At 48.0% G+C, this 17,884-nt stretch overlaps 1 protein-coding gene across 2 annotated transcripts in view; it reads left to right on the top strand.

The window, feature by feature from the left end:
- The window catches only part of LOC124020064 (pirin-like), a 28,556-nt gene that overhangs the window by 6,155 nt on the left and 4,517 nt on the right, over positions 1 to 17,884 (top strand). Inside the window, exons 4-7 of one of the 2 annotated variants that reach the window (XM_046335475.1) lie at positions 3,183 to 3,389; positions 10,785 to 10,869; positions 11,675 to 11,803; positions 11,959 to 12,003. In XM_046335475.1, the coding sequence (XP_046191431.1) occupies positions 3,183 to 3,389; positions 10,785 to 10,869; positions 11,675 to 11,803; positions 11,959 to 12,003 (466 nt within the window). The remainder of the gene's footprint in view (positions 1 to 3,182; positions 3,390 to 10,784; positions 10,870 to 11,674; positions 11,804 to 11,958; positions 12,004 to 17,884) is intronic. The other variant, XM_046335476.1, reaches the window with a different exon arrangement.

Below are 17,884 nucleotides of genomic sequence, written 5' to 3'. Positions count from 1 at the left end.
AGACACGAAATGCCACTGGCATTAAACAAAGCATGTGTGTCTATGTATGCTAATGATTCAACCATGTACACATCAGCAACCACAGCTAATGAAGTCACTGAAACCCTTAAAGAGTTGCAGTCTGTTTTGGAATGGGTGGCCAGTAATAAACTGGTCCTGAACATCTCTAAAACTAAGAACATTGTATTTGGTACAAATCATTCCCTAAGTTCTGGACCTCAGCTGAATGTGGTAATGAATGGCTGTTGAACAAGGAGACTAAATGATGTCATGTTTTGTGTGGACCCAGTAAGAGGAGCTGCTTCTTTCTCAACAGCTAACAGGGATCCTAATAAAATACTAAGATACTACTACAAGAGACTTGGTGTGTGTGTGTGTGTGCGTGTGTGTGTGTGTGTGTGTGTGTGTGTGTGTGTGTGTGCAACAGCTAACGGGGATCCTAATACCAAAATACTACAACAAGAGACTTGGTGTGTGTGTGTGTGCAACAGCTAACGGGGATCCTAATAAAATACCAAAATACTACAACAAGAGACTTGGAGAGAGAGAGAGAGAGAGAGAGAGAGAGAGAGAGAGAGAGAGAGAGAGAGAGCATTGGGGGGAAGGGGGGGCTACTAACCCAGGGGGGCTGGAGCTACTAACCCAGGGCAGACGGGTTTCCTCACAGTGGAACAGGAGGGGAAAGATGCTGACGAAAGTTTTAAGTGTTATTGCTCAATTAGCTTCCCACAGCAACGCTGCATCACCCTCTGGGCACTGAAAATGTGCATCACAAATGTCTCCCTATTCCCTATATAGTGCACTACTTTTGGCTAAAACCCCTATTCCCTATATAGTACACTACTTTTGGCAAAAACCCTATTCCCTATATAGTGCACTACTTTTGGCTAAAACCCCTATTCCCTATATAGTGCACTACTTTTGCCTAAAACCCCTATTCCCTGAGCCCTTATTCTCTAGACCAGGGGTACTCAACTCTTACCCTACGAGGTCCGGAGCCTGCTGGTTTTCTGTTTTACCTGATAATGAATTGCACACACCTGGTTTCCCAGGACTAAATCAGTCCCTGATTAGAGGGGACAATGAGAACACGCAGTGGAACTGGCTTCGAGGTCCGACGTTGAGTTTGAGGGCTCTAGACCCTATTTAGTGCACAGCTTAGCCCCTGGAACAAAAGTAGGAGCAGCCATTTTGAACACAACTTTCCAGTGTGTTATTTTAATGTTAGTAGAGCTTTGAGAAGAACAATGAACATCCACTAGGTACAGTGGTGAAGATAGACATCCACTAGGTACACTGGGGAAGATAGACATCCACTAGGTACACTGGGGAAGATAGACATCCACTAGGTACACTGGGGAAGATAGACATCCACTAGGTACACTGGGGAAGATAGACATCCACTAGGTACACTGGGGAAGATAGACATCCACTAGGTACACTGGGGAAGATAGACATCCACTAGGTACACTGGGGAAGATAGACATCCACTAGGTACACTGGGGAAGATAGACATCCACTAGGTACACTGGGGAAGATAGACATCCACTAGGTACACTGGGGAAGATAGACATCCACTAGGTACACTGGGGAAGATAGACATCCACTAGGTACACTGGGGAAGATAGACATCCACTAGGTACAGTGGGGAAGATAGACATCCACTAGGTACACTGGGGAAGATAGACATCCACTAGGTACATATCACAGCACTGGGGAAGATAGACATCCACTAGGTACACTGGGGAAGATAGACATCCACTAGGTACATATCACAGCACTGGGGAAGATAGACATCCACTAGGTACACTGGTGAAGATAGACATCCACTAGGTACACTGGTGAAGATAGACATCCACTAGGTACACTGGTGAAGATAGACATCCACTAGGTACACTGGTGAAGATAGACATCCACTAGGTACACTGGTGAAGATAGACATCCACTAGGTACACTGGTGAAGATAGACATCCACTAGGTACACTGGTGAAGATAGACATCCACTAGGTACACTGGTGAAGATAGACATCCACTAGGTACATATCACAGCACTGGGGAAGATAGACATCCACTAGGTACACTGGGGAAGATAGACATCCACTAGGTACACTGGTGAAGATAGACATCCACTAGGTACACTGGGGAAGATAGACATCCACTAGGTACATATCACAGCACTGGGGAAGATAGACATCCACTAGGTACACTGGGGAAGATAGACATCCACTAGGTACATATCACAGCACTGGGGAAGATAGACATCCACTAGGTACACTGGTGAAGATAGACATCCACTAGGTACACTGGGGAAGATAGACATCCACTAGGTACATATCACAGCACTGGGGAAGATAGACATCCACTAGGTACAGTGGGGAAGATAGACATCCACTAGGTACACTGGGGAAGATAGACATCCACTAGGTACATATCACAGCACTGGGGAAGATAGACATCTACTAGGTACATATCACAGCACTGGGGAAGATAGACATCTACTAGGTACATATCACAGCACTGGGGAAGATAGACATCCACTAGGTACAGTGGGGAAGATAGACATCCACTAGGTACACTGGGGAAGATAGACATCCACTAGGTACACCGGGGAAGATAGACATCCACTAGGTACACTGGGGAAGATAGACATCCACTAGGTACACTGGGGAAGATAGACATCCACTAGGTACAGTGGGGAAGATAGACATCCACTAGGTACATATCACAGCACTGGGGAAGGAAAGGTGTAAATGTGAAGTTAATTTCCTCCTGGAAACCAGTTAGTTCCAGTATTAAGTCCACAGGGGTGATTTATTATGGAAATCATATCAGACAACATTGAGTTCATGTATATTATACTGTACAATTCTCCTTTATGTGGTTAGTAATTGTGTTTTGTGTGTGTGTGTCTGTCCCTCTCTGTATCTGTGTGTGTGTGTTTCTGTGTCCGTCTCTGTATCTGTGTGTGTGTGTCTGTCCCTCTCTGTATCTGTGTGTGTGTGTTTCTGTGTCCGTCTCTGTGTGTCTATGCCTCTCTGTATCTGTGTGTGTGTGTCTGTCCCTCTCTGTATCTGTGTGTGTGTGTTTCTGTGTCCGTCTCTGTGTGTCTATGCCTCTCTGTATCTGTGTGTGTGTGTTTCTGTGTCCGTCTCTGTGTGTTTATGTCCATGTCTCTTCATAAGTGGATGACTGCAGGCCGAGGGGTGGTCCATGCAGAGATGCCCGTGTCTGAGGAGCCCGTCCAGGGCCTGCAGCTGTGGGTCAACCTGAGGAGGGAGGACAAGATGGTGGAGCCCCAGTACCAGGAGCTGAAGGACAGCCAGGTCCCCAAGCCCAGCAGGGAGGGAGTCACTGTGGCCGTCATCTCTGGACAGGCCCTGGGGGTACAGGTGAGGAGCACCATACTAACCATAACCCTGGGTGTACAGGTGAGGAGCACCATACTAACCATAACCCGGGTGGTACAGGTGAGGAGCACAATACTAACCATAAGGTGAGGAGCACCATACTAACCATAACCCTGGGGGTACAGGTGAGGAGCACCATACTAACCATAACCCTGGGGGTACAGGTCAGGAGCACCATACTAACCATAACCCTGGGGGTACAGGTGAGGAGCACCATACTAACTATAACCCTGGGGGTACAGGTGAGGAGCACCATACTAACCATAACCCTGGGGGTACAGGTGAGGAGCACCATACTAACCATAACCCTGGGTGTACAGGCCAGGAGCACCATACTAACCATAACCCGGGTGGTGGTAGTGGGTGTGGCTAGTTGTGCGGTTTTAGAGGCCCTCTTCTTGGCCGCAGAGACAAACTGCTGCTGTTTTAAAGCAAATTTCCTGCAATTCTATACATTTTGCCGCGGGGCAGAGAGAACATTGCACAATTTTTTTTAAAGCTAATTTCATGACCTTCAAAAAAAATTACCATAGTGCTGAGAGAAGATTTTAAAGCTAAATGTCCTTCAATTCTACACATTTTGCCGTGGCTTATGCCTTGTTCTTATGCTATCTGAATGACTCAAACAGTATAACAAAATCAATGGGGGCCCCATGACATGATATTTTCTACATTTTGGATTCTCCCCGACTGTTTATTATTTATTTTGGGGGATTGTTAGTTCTCAAAGGTAATCATTAATATATATATATATTGCTCTATTATATTTTCTACATATTTTATCTGGGTTTTAGTTATTTAAGTTTATACAAGTTCTTATGGATGTTTGTTCTGACTTCCACGTGACATCACCCAGTGTTTCCCCTATACGCGCTTAGCAGCGGTGCACCACGGGATGGTAAAATTATTTCTTATTTTTATATATACGTTGTTCGGTGGCGTCCACGAATTAGCAACGGCAGCGCGCCGCTGCTAAACGCATTTAGGAGAAGCACTGATTGATGTCACGTGGAAGTCATAACAAACAGCCATAAGAACATGTATAAACTTAAACGACTAAAAATAGATGTATATATTCCTCACCCTACAATGTAACGCATTTGTAATCACAGGTCCAAAACCACAGTGGATGAAAAAGGGGGGGGGGAGTTTATCATCGCCATCATTGTCATCATCATTGTTCCTTTGTCACTGTATTATACAGAATGAATACTTAATGTCGGCTGTTGATATGATGTGCTGGGGTCTTGCCCATATCAAAGCCAGAAAACTTTATACAAAACTGAGATGTTGAAAGCCTCAGGCCTAGATATGCCTCGGCAGAAATCCCAACCAACCACAAGACATTCAGCTTCATCATGTGACGTTTGCAGCCAATTACATCTTCACGAGTATTCATCCTCTTCCCCCCCCCCCCTCCTTCTCCTCCTTATTTTCTCTGTGTCTGTCTGCTGAGTTAGACGAGACAGGAAATGAGTTGCAGGTTTCTGGGGAAGTGGGTTTGTCATGTTTCAGATGTAAATTTGACCAGGGCCGGTTTGGTTTGGGGTTACTCTAGGGCAGGAGAGGAGACTGACAAGAGTTTCTAATGACGTCCATAAGGTTTGTCATTTTACACATGAAAATGTGTTGAAGCTGGGAAACGGGTTGCCTCTGGTTACTACAGGGCAGGGGGAGACACTACAGACAGGCAGAGAGGCTAACGATGGCCAACAGGGTAATGGACAGGTAACTGTCAAAATAAAGGAAACACCAAAATAAAGTGTTTTAATCTGTCATTGAGCACCACGAGCTGCCAGAACAGCTTCAATGCACCGTGGCGTAGATTCTACCAGCTGAGGGATAAAACACCATTTTTCCACTAGAAATTCCATCATTTTGTGTTTTGTTGATGGTGGTGGAAAACGCTTTCTCAGGCATTGGTCCAGAATCTCCAGTAAGTGTTCAATTGGGTTGAGGTCTGGTGACTGAGACACAACACACATTATACAGAACCCTAAGCATGATGGGATGTTAATTCCTTAACTCAGGAACCACACCTTTGTGGAAGCACCTGCTTTCAATATATTTTGTATTCCTCATTTGTGTTTCCTTCATTTTGGCAGTTATCTGTATGTAAATGTATTGGGGCAGGGTTGGGCTGGGCGTGGGACTGAGCTGGGGCTCGGGCTGGGTGGGACTGGGCTGGGCGTGGGACTGAGCTGGGGCTCGGGCTGGGTGGGACTGGGCTGGGGGTGGGACTGAGCTGGGACTCGGGCTGGGTGGGACTGGGCTGGGGGTGGGACTGAGCTGGGACTCGGGCTGGGTGGGACTGGGCTGGGCGTGGGACTGAGCTGGGGCTCGGGCTGGGTGGGACTGGGCTGGGCGTGGGACTGAGCTGGGACTCGGGCTGGGTGGGATAGCTGCACAGCTAAATTTGATTGGTAAAACACACTGTGGTTGTTCAATTTCACACTTTTTAAGTGTTTATATGAGAACCACCAGAAAGTGTTGAATTTACTCTTTTCAAAGTATTTCCCTTTTAACACTGATACTTTCCAACACCAGTGGCATTAAAATGTTACACTAACTCAGTGTTATGGTGTTCACTGATACTTTGAGTGGTAGAGGTAACCCCAACAGATCAGGGTGCTAGGTGTTAAAAGAGGGAGAGGTAACCCCAACAGATCAGGGTGCTAAGTGTTAAAAGAGGGAGAGGTAACACCAACAGATCAGGGTGCTAGGTGTTAAAAGAGGGAGAGGTAACACCAACAGATCAGGGTGCTAGGTGTTAAAAGAGGGAGAGGTAATACCAACAGATCAGGGTGCTAGGTGTTAAAAGAGGGAGAGGTAACACCAACAGATCAGGGTGCTAGGTGTTAAAAGAGGGAGAGGTAACACCAACAGATCAGGGTGCTAGGTGTTAAAAGAGGGAGAGGTAACACCAACAGATCAGGGTGCTAGGTGTTAAAAGAGGGAGAGGGAGAGGTAATACCAACAGATCAGGGTGCTAGGTGTTAAAAGAGGGAGAGGTAACACCAACAGATCAGGGTGCTAGGTGTTAAAAGAGGGAGAGGTAGAGGTAATACCAACAGATCAGGGTGCTAGGTGTTAAAAGAGGGAGAGGGAGAGGTAATACCAACAGATCAGGGTGCTAGGTGTTAAAAGAGGGAGAGGTAACACCAACAGATCAGGGTGCTAGGTGTTAAAAGAGGGAGAGGTAACACCAACAGATCAGGGTGCTAGGTGTTAAAAGAGGGAGAGGTAACACCAACAGATCAGGGTGCTAGGTGTTAAAAGAGGGAGAGGTAACACCAACAGATCAGGGTGCTAGGTGTTAAAAGAGGGAGAGGAGAGGTAATACCAACAGATCAGGGTGCTAGGTGTTAAAAGAGGGAGAGGTAACACCAACAGATCAGGGTGCTAGGTGTTAAAAGAGGGAGAGGTAGAGGTAATACCAACAGATCAGGGTGCTAGGTGTTAAAAGAGGGAGAGGGAGAGGTAATACCAACAGATCAGGGTGCTAGGTGTTAAAAGAGGGAGAGGTAACACCAACAGATCAGGGTGCTAGGTGTTAAAAGAGGGAGAGGTAACACCAACAGATCAGGGTGCTAGGTGTTAAAAGAGGGAGAGGTAACACCAACAGATCGGGGTGCTAGGTGTTAAAAGAGGGAGAGGTAACACCAACAGATCAGGGTGCTAGGTGTTAAAAGAGGGAGAGGTAACACCAACAGATCAGGGTGCTAGGTGTTAAAAGAGGGAGAGGTAACACCAACAGATCAGGGTGCTAGGTGTTAAAAGAGGGAGAGGTAATACCAACAGATCAGGGTGCTAGGTGTTAAAAGAGGGAGAGGTAACACCAACAGATCAGGGTGCTAGGTGTTAAAAGAGGGAGAGGTAATACCAACAGATCAGGGTGCTAGGTGTTAAAAGAGGGAGAGGTAATACCAACAGATCAGGGTGCTAGGTGTTAAAAGAGGGAGAGGTAACACCAACAGATCAGGGTGCTAGGTGTTAAAAGAGGTAGAGGTAAAGGTAACACCAACAGATCAGGGTGCTAGGTGTTAAAAGAGGGAGAGGTAACCCCAACAGATCAGGGTGCTAGGTGTTAAAAGAGGGAGAGGTAACCCCAACAGATCAGGGTGCTAAGTGTTAAAAGAGGGAGAGGTAACACCAACAGATCAGGGTGCTAGGTGTTAAAAGAGGGAGAGGTAACACCAACAGATCAGGGTGCTAGGTGTTAAAAGAGGGAGAGGTAATACCAACAGATCAGGGTGCTAGGTGTTAAAAGAGGGAGAGGTAACACCAACAGATCAGGGTGCTAGGTGTTAAAAGAGGGAGAGGTAACACCAACAGATCAGGGTGCTAGGTGTTAAAAGAGGGAGAGGTAACACCAACAGATCAGGGTGCTAGGTGTTAAAAGAGGGAGAGGGAGAGGTAATACCAACAGATCAGGGTGCTAGGTGTTAAAAGAGGGAGAGGTAACACCAACAGATCAGGGTGCTAGGTGTTAAAAGAGGGAGAGGTAACACCAACAGATCAGGGTGCTAGGTGTTAAAAGAGGGAGAGGTAGAGGTAATACCAACAGATCAGGGTGCTAGGTGTTAAAAGAGGGAGAGGGAGAGGTAATACCAACAGATCAGGGTGCTAGGTGTTAAAAGAGGGAGAGGTAACACCAACAGATCAGGGTGCTAGGTGTTAAAAGAGGGAGAGGTAACACCAACAGATCAGGGTGCTAGGTGTTAAAAGAGGGAGAGGTAACACCAACAGATCGGGGTGCTAGGTGTTAAAAGAGGGAGAGGTAACACCAACAGATCAGGGTGCTAGGTGTTAAAAGAGGGAGAGGTAACACCAACAGATCAGGGTGCTAGGTGTTAAAGAGGGAGAGGTAACACCAACAGATCAGGGTGCTAGGTGTTAAAAGAGGGAGAGGTAATACCAACAGATCAGGGTGCTAGGTGTTAAAAGAGGGAGAGGTAACACCAACAGATCAGGGTGCTAGGTGTTAAAAGAGGGAGAGGTAATACCAACAGATCAGGGTGCTAGGTGTTAAAAGAGGGAGAGGTAACACCAACAGATCAGGGTGCTAGGTGTTAAAAGAGGGAGAGGTAATACCAACAGATCAGGGTGCTAGGTGTTAAAAGAGGGAGAGGTAGAGGTAACACCAACAGATCAGGGTGCTAGGTGTTAAAAGAGGGAGAGGTAACACCAACAGATCAGGGTGCTAGGTGTTAAAAGAGGTAGAGGTAAAGGTAACACCAACAGATCAGGGTGCTAGGTGTTAAAAGAGGGAGAGGTAACCCCAACAGATCAGGGTGCTAGGTGTTAAAAGAGGGAGAGGTAACCCCAACAGATCAGGGTGCTAGGTGTTAAAAGAGGGAGAGGTAAAGGTAATACCAACAGATCAGGGTGCTAGGTGTTAAAAGAGGGAGAGGTAATACCAACAGATCAGGGTGCTAGGTGTTAAAAGAGGGAGAGGTAACACCAACAGATCAGGGTGCTAGGTGTTAAAAGAGGGAGAGGTAATACCAACAGATCAGGGTGCTAGGTGTTAAAAGAGGTAGAGGTAACACCAACAGATCAGGGTGCTAGGTGTTAAAAGAGGGAGAGGTAACACCAACAGATCAGGGTGCTAGGTGTTAAAAGAGGGAGAGGTAATACCAACAGATCAGGGTGCTAGGTGTTAAAAGAGGGAGAGGTAATACCAACAGATCAGGGTGCTAGGTGTTAAAAGAGGGAGAGGTAACACCAACAGATCAGGGTGCTAGGTGTTAAAAGAGGGAGAGGTAACACCAACAGATCAGGGTGCTAGGTGTTAAAAGAGGGAGAGGTAACACCAACAGATCAGGGTGCTAGGTGTTAAAAGAGGGAGAGGTAACACCAACAGATCAGGGTGCTAGGTGTTAAAAGAGGGAGAGGTAACACCAACAGATCAGGGTGCTAGGTGTTAAAAGAGGGAGAGGGAGAGGTAACACCAACAGATCAGGGTGCTAGGTGTTAAAAGAGGGAGAGGTAACACCAACAGATCAGGGTGCTAGGTGTTAAAAGAGGGAGAGGTAACACCAACAGATCAGGGTGCTAGGTGTTAAAAGAGGGAGAGGTAACACCAACAGATCAGGGTGCTAGGTGTTAAAAGAGGGAGAGGTAGAGGTAACACCAACAGATCAGGGTGCTAGGTGTTAAAAGAGGGAGAGGTAACCCCAACAGATCAGGGTGCTAGGTGTTAAAAGAGGGAGAGGTAACCCCAACAGATCAGGGTGCTAGGTGTTAAAAGAGGGAGAGGTAAAGGTAATACCAACAGATCAGGGTGCTAGGTGTTAAAAGAGGGAGAGGTAACACCAACAGATCAGGGTGCTAGGTGTTAAAAGAGGGAGAGGTAATACCAACAGATCAGGGTGCTAGGTGTTAAAAGAGGGAGAGGTAACACCAACAGATCAGGGTGCTAGGTGTTAAAAGAGGGAGAGGTAACACCAACAGATCAGGGTGCTAGGTGTTAAAAGAGGAAGAGGTAATACCAACAGATCAGGGTGCTAGGTGTTAAAAGAGGGAGAGGTAATACCAACAGATCAGGGTGCTAGGTGTTAAAAGAGGGAGAGGTAACACCAACAGATCAGGGTGCTAGGTGTTAAAAGAGGGAGAGGTAACACCAACAGATCAGGGTGCTAGGTGTTAAAAGAGGGAGAGGTAACACCAACAGATCAGGGTGCTAGGTGTTAAAAGAGGGAGAGGTAACACCAACAGATCAGGGTGCTAGGTGTTAAAAGAGGGAGAGGTAGAGGTAACACCAACAGATCAGGGTGCTAGGTGTTAAAAGAGGGAGAGGTAACACCAACAGATCAGGGTGCTAGGTGTTAAAAGAGGGAGAGGTAACACCAACAGATCAGGGTGCTAGGTGTTAAAAGAGGGAGAGGTAACACCAACAGATCAGGGTGCTAGGTGTTAAAAGAGGGAGAGGTAACACCAACAGATCAGGGTGCTAGGTGTTAAAAGAGGGAGAGGTAGAGGTAACACCAACAGATCAGGGTGCTAGGTGTTAAAAGAGGGAGAGGTAGAGGTAACACCAACAGATCAGGGTGCTAGGTGTTAAAAGAGGGAGAGGTAGAGGTAACACCAACAGATCAGGGTGCTAGGTGTTAAAAGAGGGAGAGGTAGAGGTAACACCAATAGATCAGGGTGCTAGGTGTTAAAAGAGGGAGAGGTAGAGGTAACACCAACAGATCAGGGTGCTAGGTGTTAAAAGAGGGAGAGGTAACACCAACAGATCAGGGTGCTAGGTGTTAAAAGAGGGAGAGGTAAAGGTAACCCCAACAGATCAGGGTGCTAGGTGTTAAAGGGTTGCTGCCTGAATGTTGGGGGTCAATGAAATACTATAAATGTCTTGTCCTTTTTTTTGTCCAGTCAAAAATCTTCACCAGGACTCCAACACTGTATCTGGACCTCAAGCTGGATGGAGGAGCCAAGCAGGTACAACCAGTTCCTTCAGGTGAAACCATCTTTACTGAATAGGCCTTCTATTGGCTCTGGTCCAGGGCGTTACCTGCTCCTTGAAGAAAGCTCTAGCTGCATGTAACACCATGGACCAGAGCTTGGTCTACTGTAGCGATATTGTTCTGTGTGCTCCATTCATCCACAATCTGGCACTAAATCTGTTGACCTTTTCAGTAAAGTTAGCAGAACCTTTCAGCTCAAACCCTAGCTAAGTGCTGTGTGGTGTGTATCACACACGCTTTCTCATTGTGGGAACTGTCAAATCAAATCAAATCAAATTTTATTTGTCACATACACATGGTTAGCAGATGTTAATGCGAGTGTAGCGAAATGCTTGTGCTTCTAGTTCCGACAATGCAGTGATAACCAACAAGTAATCTAACTAACAATTCCAAAACTACTGTCCTGTACCTGACGTTGGTTTGTGGTGGGACAAAGTTACTATCTACTGTCTGTGACAAACAGAAGTCCTCCAGGGGTTGGGAGTCTTCTAAAGTTTATACAACTGGCTTGGTTTCCATGGTCACCCTGCCTGTTCTCTATGGAGTCTGGTGCTGTGTGGTTGCTATGGAGTCAGTGGTGCTGTGTTGAATGGTCACATTATACCGTACGTAAGACGTTAAGTAGTTCATTACTGTGTGTGTGTGTGTGTGTGTGTGTGTGTGTGTGTGTGTGTGTGTGTGTGTGTGTGTGTGTGTGTGTGTGTGTGTGTGTGTGTGTGTGTGTGTGTGTGTGTGTGTGTGTGTGTGTGTGTGTGTGTGTGTGTGTGTGTGTGTGTGTGTGTGTGCGCGCGCACACAGTCAGTGTTGGAGCGTTGAATGGATGGCTCCCACGTCATCGTATTACAGGGCCCTATGGTGGATTAGATATGAGACCATCTCAGTGTTATGGCCCACAGCTCCCATGGCAAGACGTCGGTATACCAAGTGGTCAGACTCGCCCACCAAGTCACATCATTTACAATATGAGGCTTTATAAATGTGCTGATTGTTGTGTATACTGTGACAGTTAACTTGTTAATGAGGTAACAAAATGCATTATCAATGCCAGTCCAAAACAACCGTTTTTCTATCATCTCTGCTAGGATGGACCTCGTTTATCTACACACTGGCAGGATCGGTCTGTGTTGGTGAGTTTCCTCTGTTTAGTTTCTGTTCAACAGTTTTCCATTAGTTCCTAACTGCCCTGCAGCCTCATGTTGATGGCCACCCAGAACAGTGTTGTGTTTGGTAGTGGTTCAGAAACACTCTGCATCTTGTTGCTGTCCCTCGTCCAGAGAGAGAGACAATCAAACAGAGCAGGTGCATTTATTTATTAATGTTCCCTTCCTCTTCTCCTCTGTCCTCTCTGGGATGTTCCCTTCCTCATCTCCTCTCCTCTGTCCTCTCTGGGATGTTCCCTTCCTCATCTCCTCTCCTCTGTCCTCTCTGGGATGTTCCCTTCCTCTTCTCCTCTCCTCCGTCCTCTCTGGGATGTTCCCTTCCTCTTCTCCTCTCCTCTGTCCTCTCTGGGATGTTCCCTTCCTCTTCTCCTCTCCTCTGTCCTCTCTGGGATGTTCCCTTCCTCATCTCCTCTCCTCTGTCCTCTCTGGGATGTTCCCTTCCTCATCTCCTCTCCTCTGTCCTCTCTGGGATGTTCCCTTCCTCTTCTCCTCTCCTCCGTCCTCTCTGGGATGTTCCCTTCCTCATCTCCTCCGTCCTCTCTGGGATGTTTCCTTCCTCCTCTCCTCTCCTCCGTCCTCTCTGGGATGTTCCCTTCCTCCTCTCCTCCGTCCTCTCTGGGATGTTCCCTTCCTCATCTCCTCCGTCCTCTCTGGGATGTTCCCTTCCTCCTCTCCTCTCCTCCGTCCTCTCTGGGATGTTCCCTTCCTCTTCTCCTCTCCTCCGTCCTCTCTGGGATGTTCCCTTCCTCTTCTCCTCTCCTCTGTCCTCTCTGGGATGTTCCCTTCCTCCTCTCCTCCGTCCTCTCTGGGATGTTCCCTTCCTCTTCTCCTCTCCTCTGTCCTCTCTGGGATGTTCCCTTCCTCCTCTCCTCCGTCCTCTCTGGGATGTTCCCTTCCTCCTCTCCTCTGTCCTCTCTGGGATGTTCCCTTCCTCTTCTCCTCTCCTCCGTCCTCTCTGGGATGTTCCCTTCCTCTTCTCCTCCGTCCTCTCTGGGATGTTCCCTTCCTCATCTCCTCCGTCCTCTGGGATGTTCCCTTCCTCCTCTCCGCTGTCCTCTCTGGGATGTTCCCTTCCTCATCTCCTCCGTCCTCTCTGGGATGTTCCCTTCCTCCTCTCCTCTGTCCTCTCTGGGATGTTCCCTTCCTCCTCTCCTCCGTCCTGTCTGGGATGTTCCCTTCCTCTTCTCCTCTCCTCCGTCCTCTCTGGGATGTTCCCTTCCTCTTCTCCTCTCTCCTCTCTGGGATGTTCCCTTCCTCCTCTCCTCTGTCCTCTCTGGGATGTTCCCTTCCTCCTCTCCTCTGTCCTCTCTGGGATGTTCCCTTCCTCCTCTCCTCCGTCCTCTCTGGGATGTTCCCTCCCTCTTCTCCTCTCCTCCGTCCTCTCTGGGATGTTCCCTTCCTCTTCTCCTCTCCTCCGTCCTCTCTGGGATGTTCCCTTCCTCCTCTCCTCCGTCCTCTCTGGGATGTTCCCTTCCTCCTCTCCTCCGTCCTCTCTGGGATGTTCCCTTCCTCCTCTCCTCCGTCCTCTCTGGGATGTTCCCTTCCTCATCTCCTCCGTCCTCTCTGGGATGTTCCCTTCCTCATCTCCTCCGTCCTCTCTGGGAAGTTCCCTTCCTCTTCTCCTCTCCTCCATCCTCTCTGGGATGTTCCCTTCCTCATCTCCTCTGTCCTCTCTGGGATGTTCCCTTCCTCCTCTCCTCTGTCCTCTCTGGGATGTTCCCTTCCTCCTCTCCTCTGTCCTCTCTGGGATGTTCCCTTCCTCCTCTCTTCCATCCTCTCTGAGATGTCATGTCAACGTTGGGATGTAGCCTTCTGATCTGAAGCCAATAGCAACTCTAGGAATGGTTTAGGAATGGGACAAAATCCCACTTGAACCCTTCATGTTGTGATTCATGTTCTAGGGCAACCTTTCCCTATATAGTGCCCTATGGGGCCTGGCCAAAAGTAGTGCACTATGTAGGGAATAGGGTGCCATATGGGATGCAGAAATAGATGTATGTCTTATGGTACTATACCTGTACCAAATGGTTTCACCTACAGTCCTGTGACACCCTGCTATACAGAGGGGAACTGTTCCCTACAGTCCTGTGACACCCTGCTATACAGAGGGGAACTGTTCTCTACAGTCCTGTAACACACTGCTATACAGAGGGGAACTGTTCTCTACAGTCCTGTGACACCCTGCTATACAGAGGTGAACTGTTCTCTACAGTCCTGTGACACCCTGCTATACAGAGGTGAACTGTTCCCTACAGTCCTGTGACACCCTGCTATACAGAGGTGAACTGTTCCCTACAGTCCTGTGACACCCTGCTATACAGAGGGGAACTGTTCCCTACAGTCCTGTGACACCCTGCTATACAGAGGTGAACTGTTCCCTACAGTCCTGTGACACCCTGCTATACAGAGGGGAACTGTTCCCTACAGTCCTGTGACACCCTGCTATACAGAGGTGAACTGTTCTCTACAGTCCTGTGACACCCTGCTATACAGAGGTGAACTGTTCTCTACAGTCCTGTGACACCCTGCTATACAGAGGTGAACTGTTCCCTACAGTCCTGTGACACCCTGCTATACAGAGGTGAACTGTTCCCTACAGTCCTGTGACACCCTGCTATACAGAGGGGAACTGTTCCCTACAGTCCTGTGACACCCTGCTATACAGAGGTGAACTGTTCTCTACAGTCCTGTGACACCCTGCTATACAGAGGTGAACTGTTCCCTACAGTCCTGTGACACCCTGCTATACAGAGGTGAACTGTTCCCTACAGTCCTGTGACACCCTGCTATACAGAGGTGAACTGTTCCCTACAGTCCTGTGACACCCTGCTATACAGAGGTGAACTGTTCTCTACAGTCCTGTGACACCCTGCTATACAGAGGTGAACTGTTTCCTACAGTCCTGTGACACCCTGCTATACAGAGGGGAACTGTTCCCTACAGTCCTGTGACACCCTGCTATACAGAGGTGAACTGTTCCCTACAGTCCTGTGACACCCTGCTATACAGAGGTGAACTGTTCTCTACAGTCCTGTGACACCCTGCTATACAGAGGTGAACTGTTCCCTACAGTCCTGTGACACCCTGCTATACAGAGGGGAACTGTTCCCTACAGTCCTGTGACACCCTGCTATACAGAGGTGAACTGTTCCCTACAGTCCTGTGACACCCTGCTATACAGAGGGGAACTGTTCCCTACAGTCCTGTGACACCCTGCTATACAGAGGGGAACTGTTCCCTACAGTCCTGTGACACCCTGCTATACAGAGGTGAACTGTTCCCTACAGTCCTGTGACACCCTGCTATACAGAGGGGAACTGTTCCCTACAGTCCTGTGACACCCTGCTATACAGAGGTGAACTGTTCCCTACAGTCCTGTGACACCCTGCTATACAGAGGGGAACTGTTCCCTACAGTCCTGTGACACCCTGCTATACAGAGGTGAACTGTTCCCTACAGTCCTGTGACACCCTGCTATACAGAGGTGAACTGTTCTCTACAGTCCTGTGACACCCTGCTATACAGAGGGGAACTGTTCCCTACAGTCCTGTGACACCCTGCTATACAGAGGTGAACTGTTCCCTACAGTCCTGTGACACCCTGCTATACAGAGGGTAACTGTTCCCTACAGTCCTGTGACACCCTGCTATACAGAGGTGAACTGTTCTCTACAGTCCTGTGACACCCTGCTATACAGAGGGGAACTGTTCCCTACAGTCCTGTGACACCCTGCTATACAGAGGGGAACTGTTCCCTACAGTGTTTGTCTATACAGGACACGTTAAGCCTGTCCTCTGAAGTGTTTTAGCGTTACTTTAGTTTGTCAATGGGAAGCACATATTTGAGTCGGAGGAATTGTATTTTCATTATGATCGATGTTAGCTAGCGTGAGTCGGAGGAATTTCACGCTCTTCACTCCTTCAGAAAGGGCTTTTGTTTCATTTCACACATAGTTGATGTTTGTTTCTCCAGGAAGTTTCATTATGATCTGATTAAATGGAATCGTTGCTCCGGAGGATCTCACGGAAAGCTCCTTTTTAATTGTAGACAGATGTTTTGAAACCAGAATCAAGTTGAACCGTTCGCTGTAACTAAGATTGAGGTGGGTTTGAACCGAGACGCCACTGAATGGACAGAGTGTCGTCTGTAACTAAGATTGAGGTGGGTTTGAACCGAGATGCCACTGAATGGACAGTGTGTCGTCTGTAACTAAGATTGAGGTGGGTTTGAACCGAGACGCCACTGAATGGACAGTGTGTCGTCTGTAACTAAGATTGAGGTGGGTTTGAACCGAGACGCCACTGAATGGACAGTGTGTCGTCTGTAACTAAGATTGAGGTGGGTTTGAACCGAGATGCCACTGAATGTGGACAGAGTGTCGTCTGTAACTAAGATTGAGGTGGGTTTGAACCGAGACGCCACTGAATGGACAGTGTCGTCTGTAACTAAGATTGAGGTGGGTTTGAACCGAGACGCCACTGAATGGACAGAGTGTCGTCTGTAACTAAGATTGAGGTGGGTTTGAACCGAGACGCCACTGAATGGACAGTGTGTCGTCTGTAACTAAGATTGAGGTGGGTTTGAACCGAGATGCCACTGAATGTGGACAGAGTGTCGTCTGTAACTAAGATTGAGGTGGGTTTGAACCGAGACGCCACTGAATGGACAGTGTCGTCTGTAACTAAGATTGAGGTGGGTTTGAACCGAGACGCCACTGAATCGACAGAGTGTCGTCTGTAACTAAGATTGAGGTGGGTTTGAACCGAGACGCCACTGAATGGACAGTGTCGTCTGTAACTAAGATTGAGGTGGGTTTGAACCGAGACGCCACTGAATGGACATCTGTAACTAAGACTGAGGTGGGTTTGAACCGAGATGCCACTGAATGGACAGTGTCGTCTGTAACTAAGATTGAGGTGGGTTTGAACCGAGATGCCACTGAATGGACAGTGTCGTCTGTAACTAAGATTGAGGTGGGTTTGAACCGAGACGCCACTGAATGGACAGAGTGTCGTCTGTAACTAAGACTGAGGTGGGTTTGAACCGAGATGCCACTGAATGGACAGTGTCGTCTGTAACTAAGATTGAGGTGGGTTTGAACCGAGACGCCACTGAATGGACAGAGTGTCGTCTGTAACTAAGATTGAGGTGGGTTTGAACCGAGACGCCACTGAATGGACATCTGTAACTAAGATTGAGGTGGGTTTGAACCGAGACGCCACTGAATGGACATCTGTAACTAAGATTGAGGTGGGTTTGAACCGAGACGCCACTGAATGGACATCTGTAACTAAGATTGAGGTGGGTTTGAACCGAGATGCCACTGAATGGACAGTGTCGTCTGTAACTAAGATTGAGGTGGGTTTGAACCGAGACGCCACTGAATGGACAGTGTCGTCTGTAACTAAGATTGAGGTGGGTTTGAACCGAGACGCCACTGAATGGACAGAGTGTCGTCTGTAACTAAGATTGAGGTGGGTTTGAACCGAGACGCCACTGAATGGACAGTGTGTCGTCTGTAACTAAGATTGAGGTGGGTTTGAACCGAGATGCCACTGAATGTGGACAGAGTGTCGTCTGTAACTAAGATTGAGGTGGGTTTGAACCGAGACGCCACTGAATGGACAGTGTCGTCTGTAACTAAGATTGAGGTGGGTTTGAACCGAGACGCCACTGAATGGACATCTGTAACTAAGATTGAGGTGGGTTTGAACCGAGACGCCACTGAATCGACAGAGTGTCGTCTGTAACTAAGATTGAGGTGGGTTTGAACCGAGACGCCACTGAATGGACAGTGTCGTCTGTAACTAAGATTGAGGTGGGTTTGAACCGAGACGCCACTGAATGG

This window comes from Oncorhynchus gorbuscha, unplaced genomic scaffold (genome assembly GCF_021184085.1).
Source record: "Oncorhynchus gorbuscha isolate QuinsamMale2020 ecotype Even-year unplaced genomic scaffold, OgorEven_v1.0 Un_scaffold_756, whole genome shotgun sequence".
Taxonomy (NCBI): Eukaryota; Metazoa; Chordata; class Actinopteri; order Salmoniformes; family Salmonidae; genus Oncorhynchus; species Oncorhynchus gorbuscha.
Note: the sequence above shows the minus strand (reverse complement) of the source record. Positions and strands in the feature narration are given on the sequence as shown.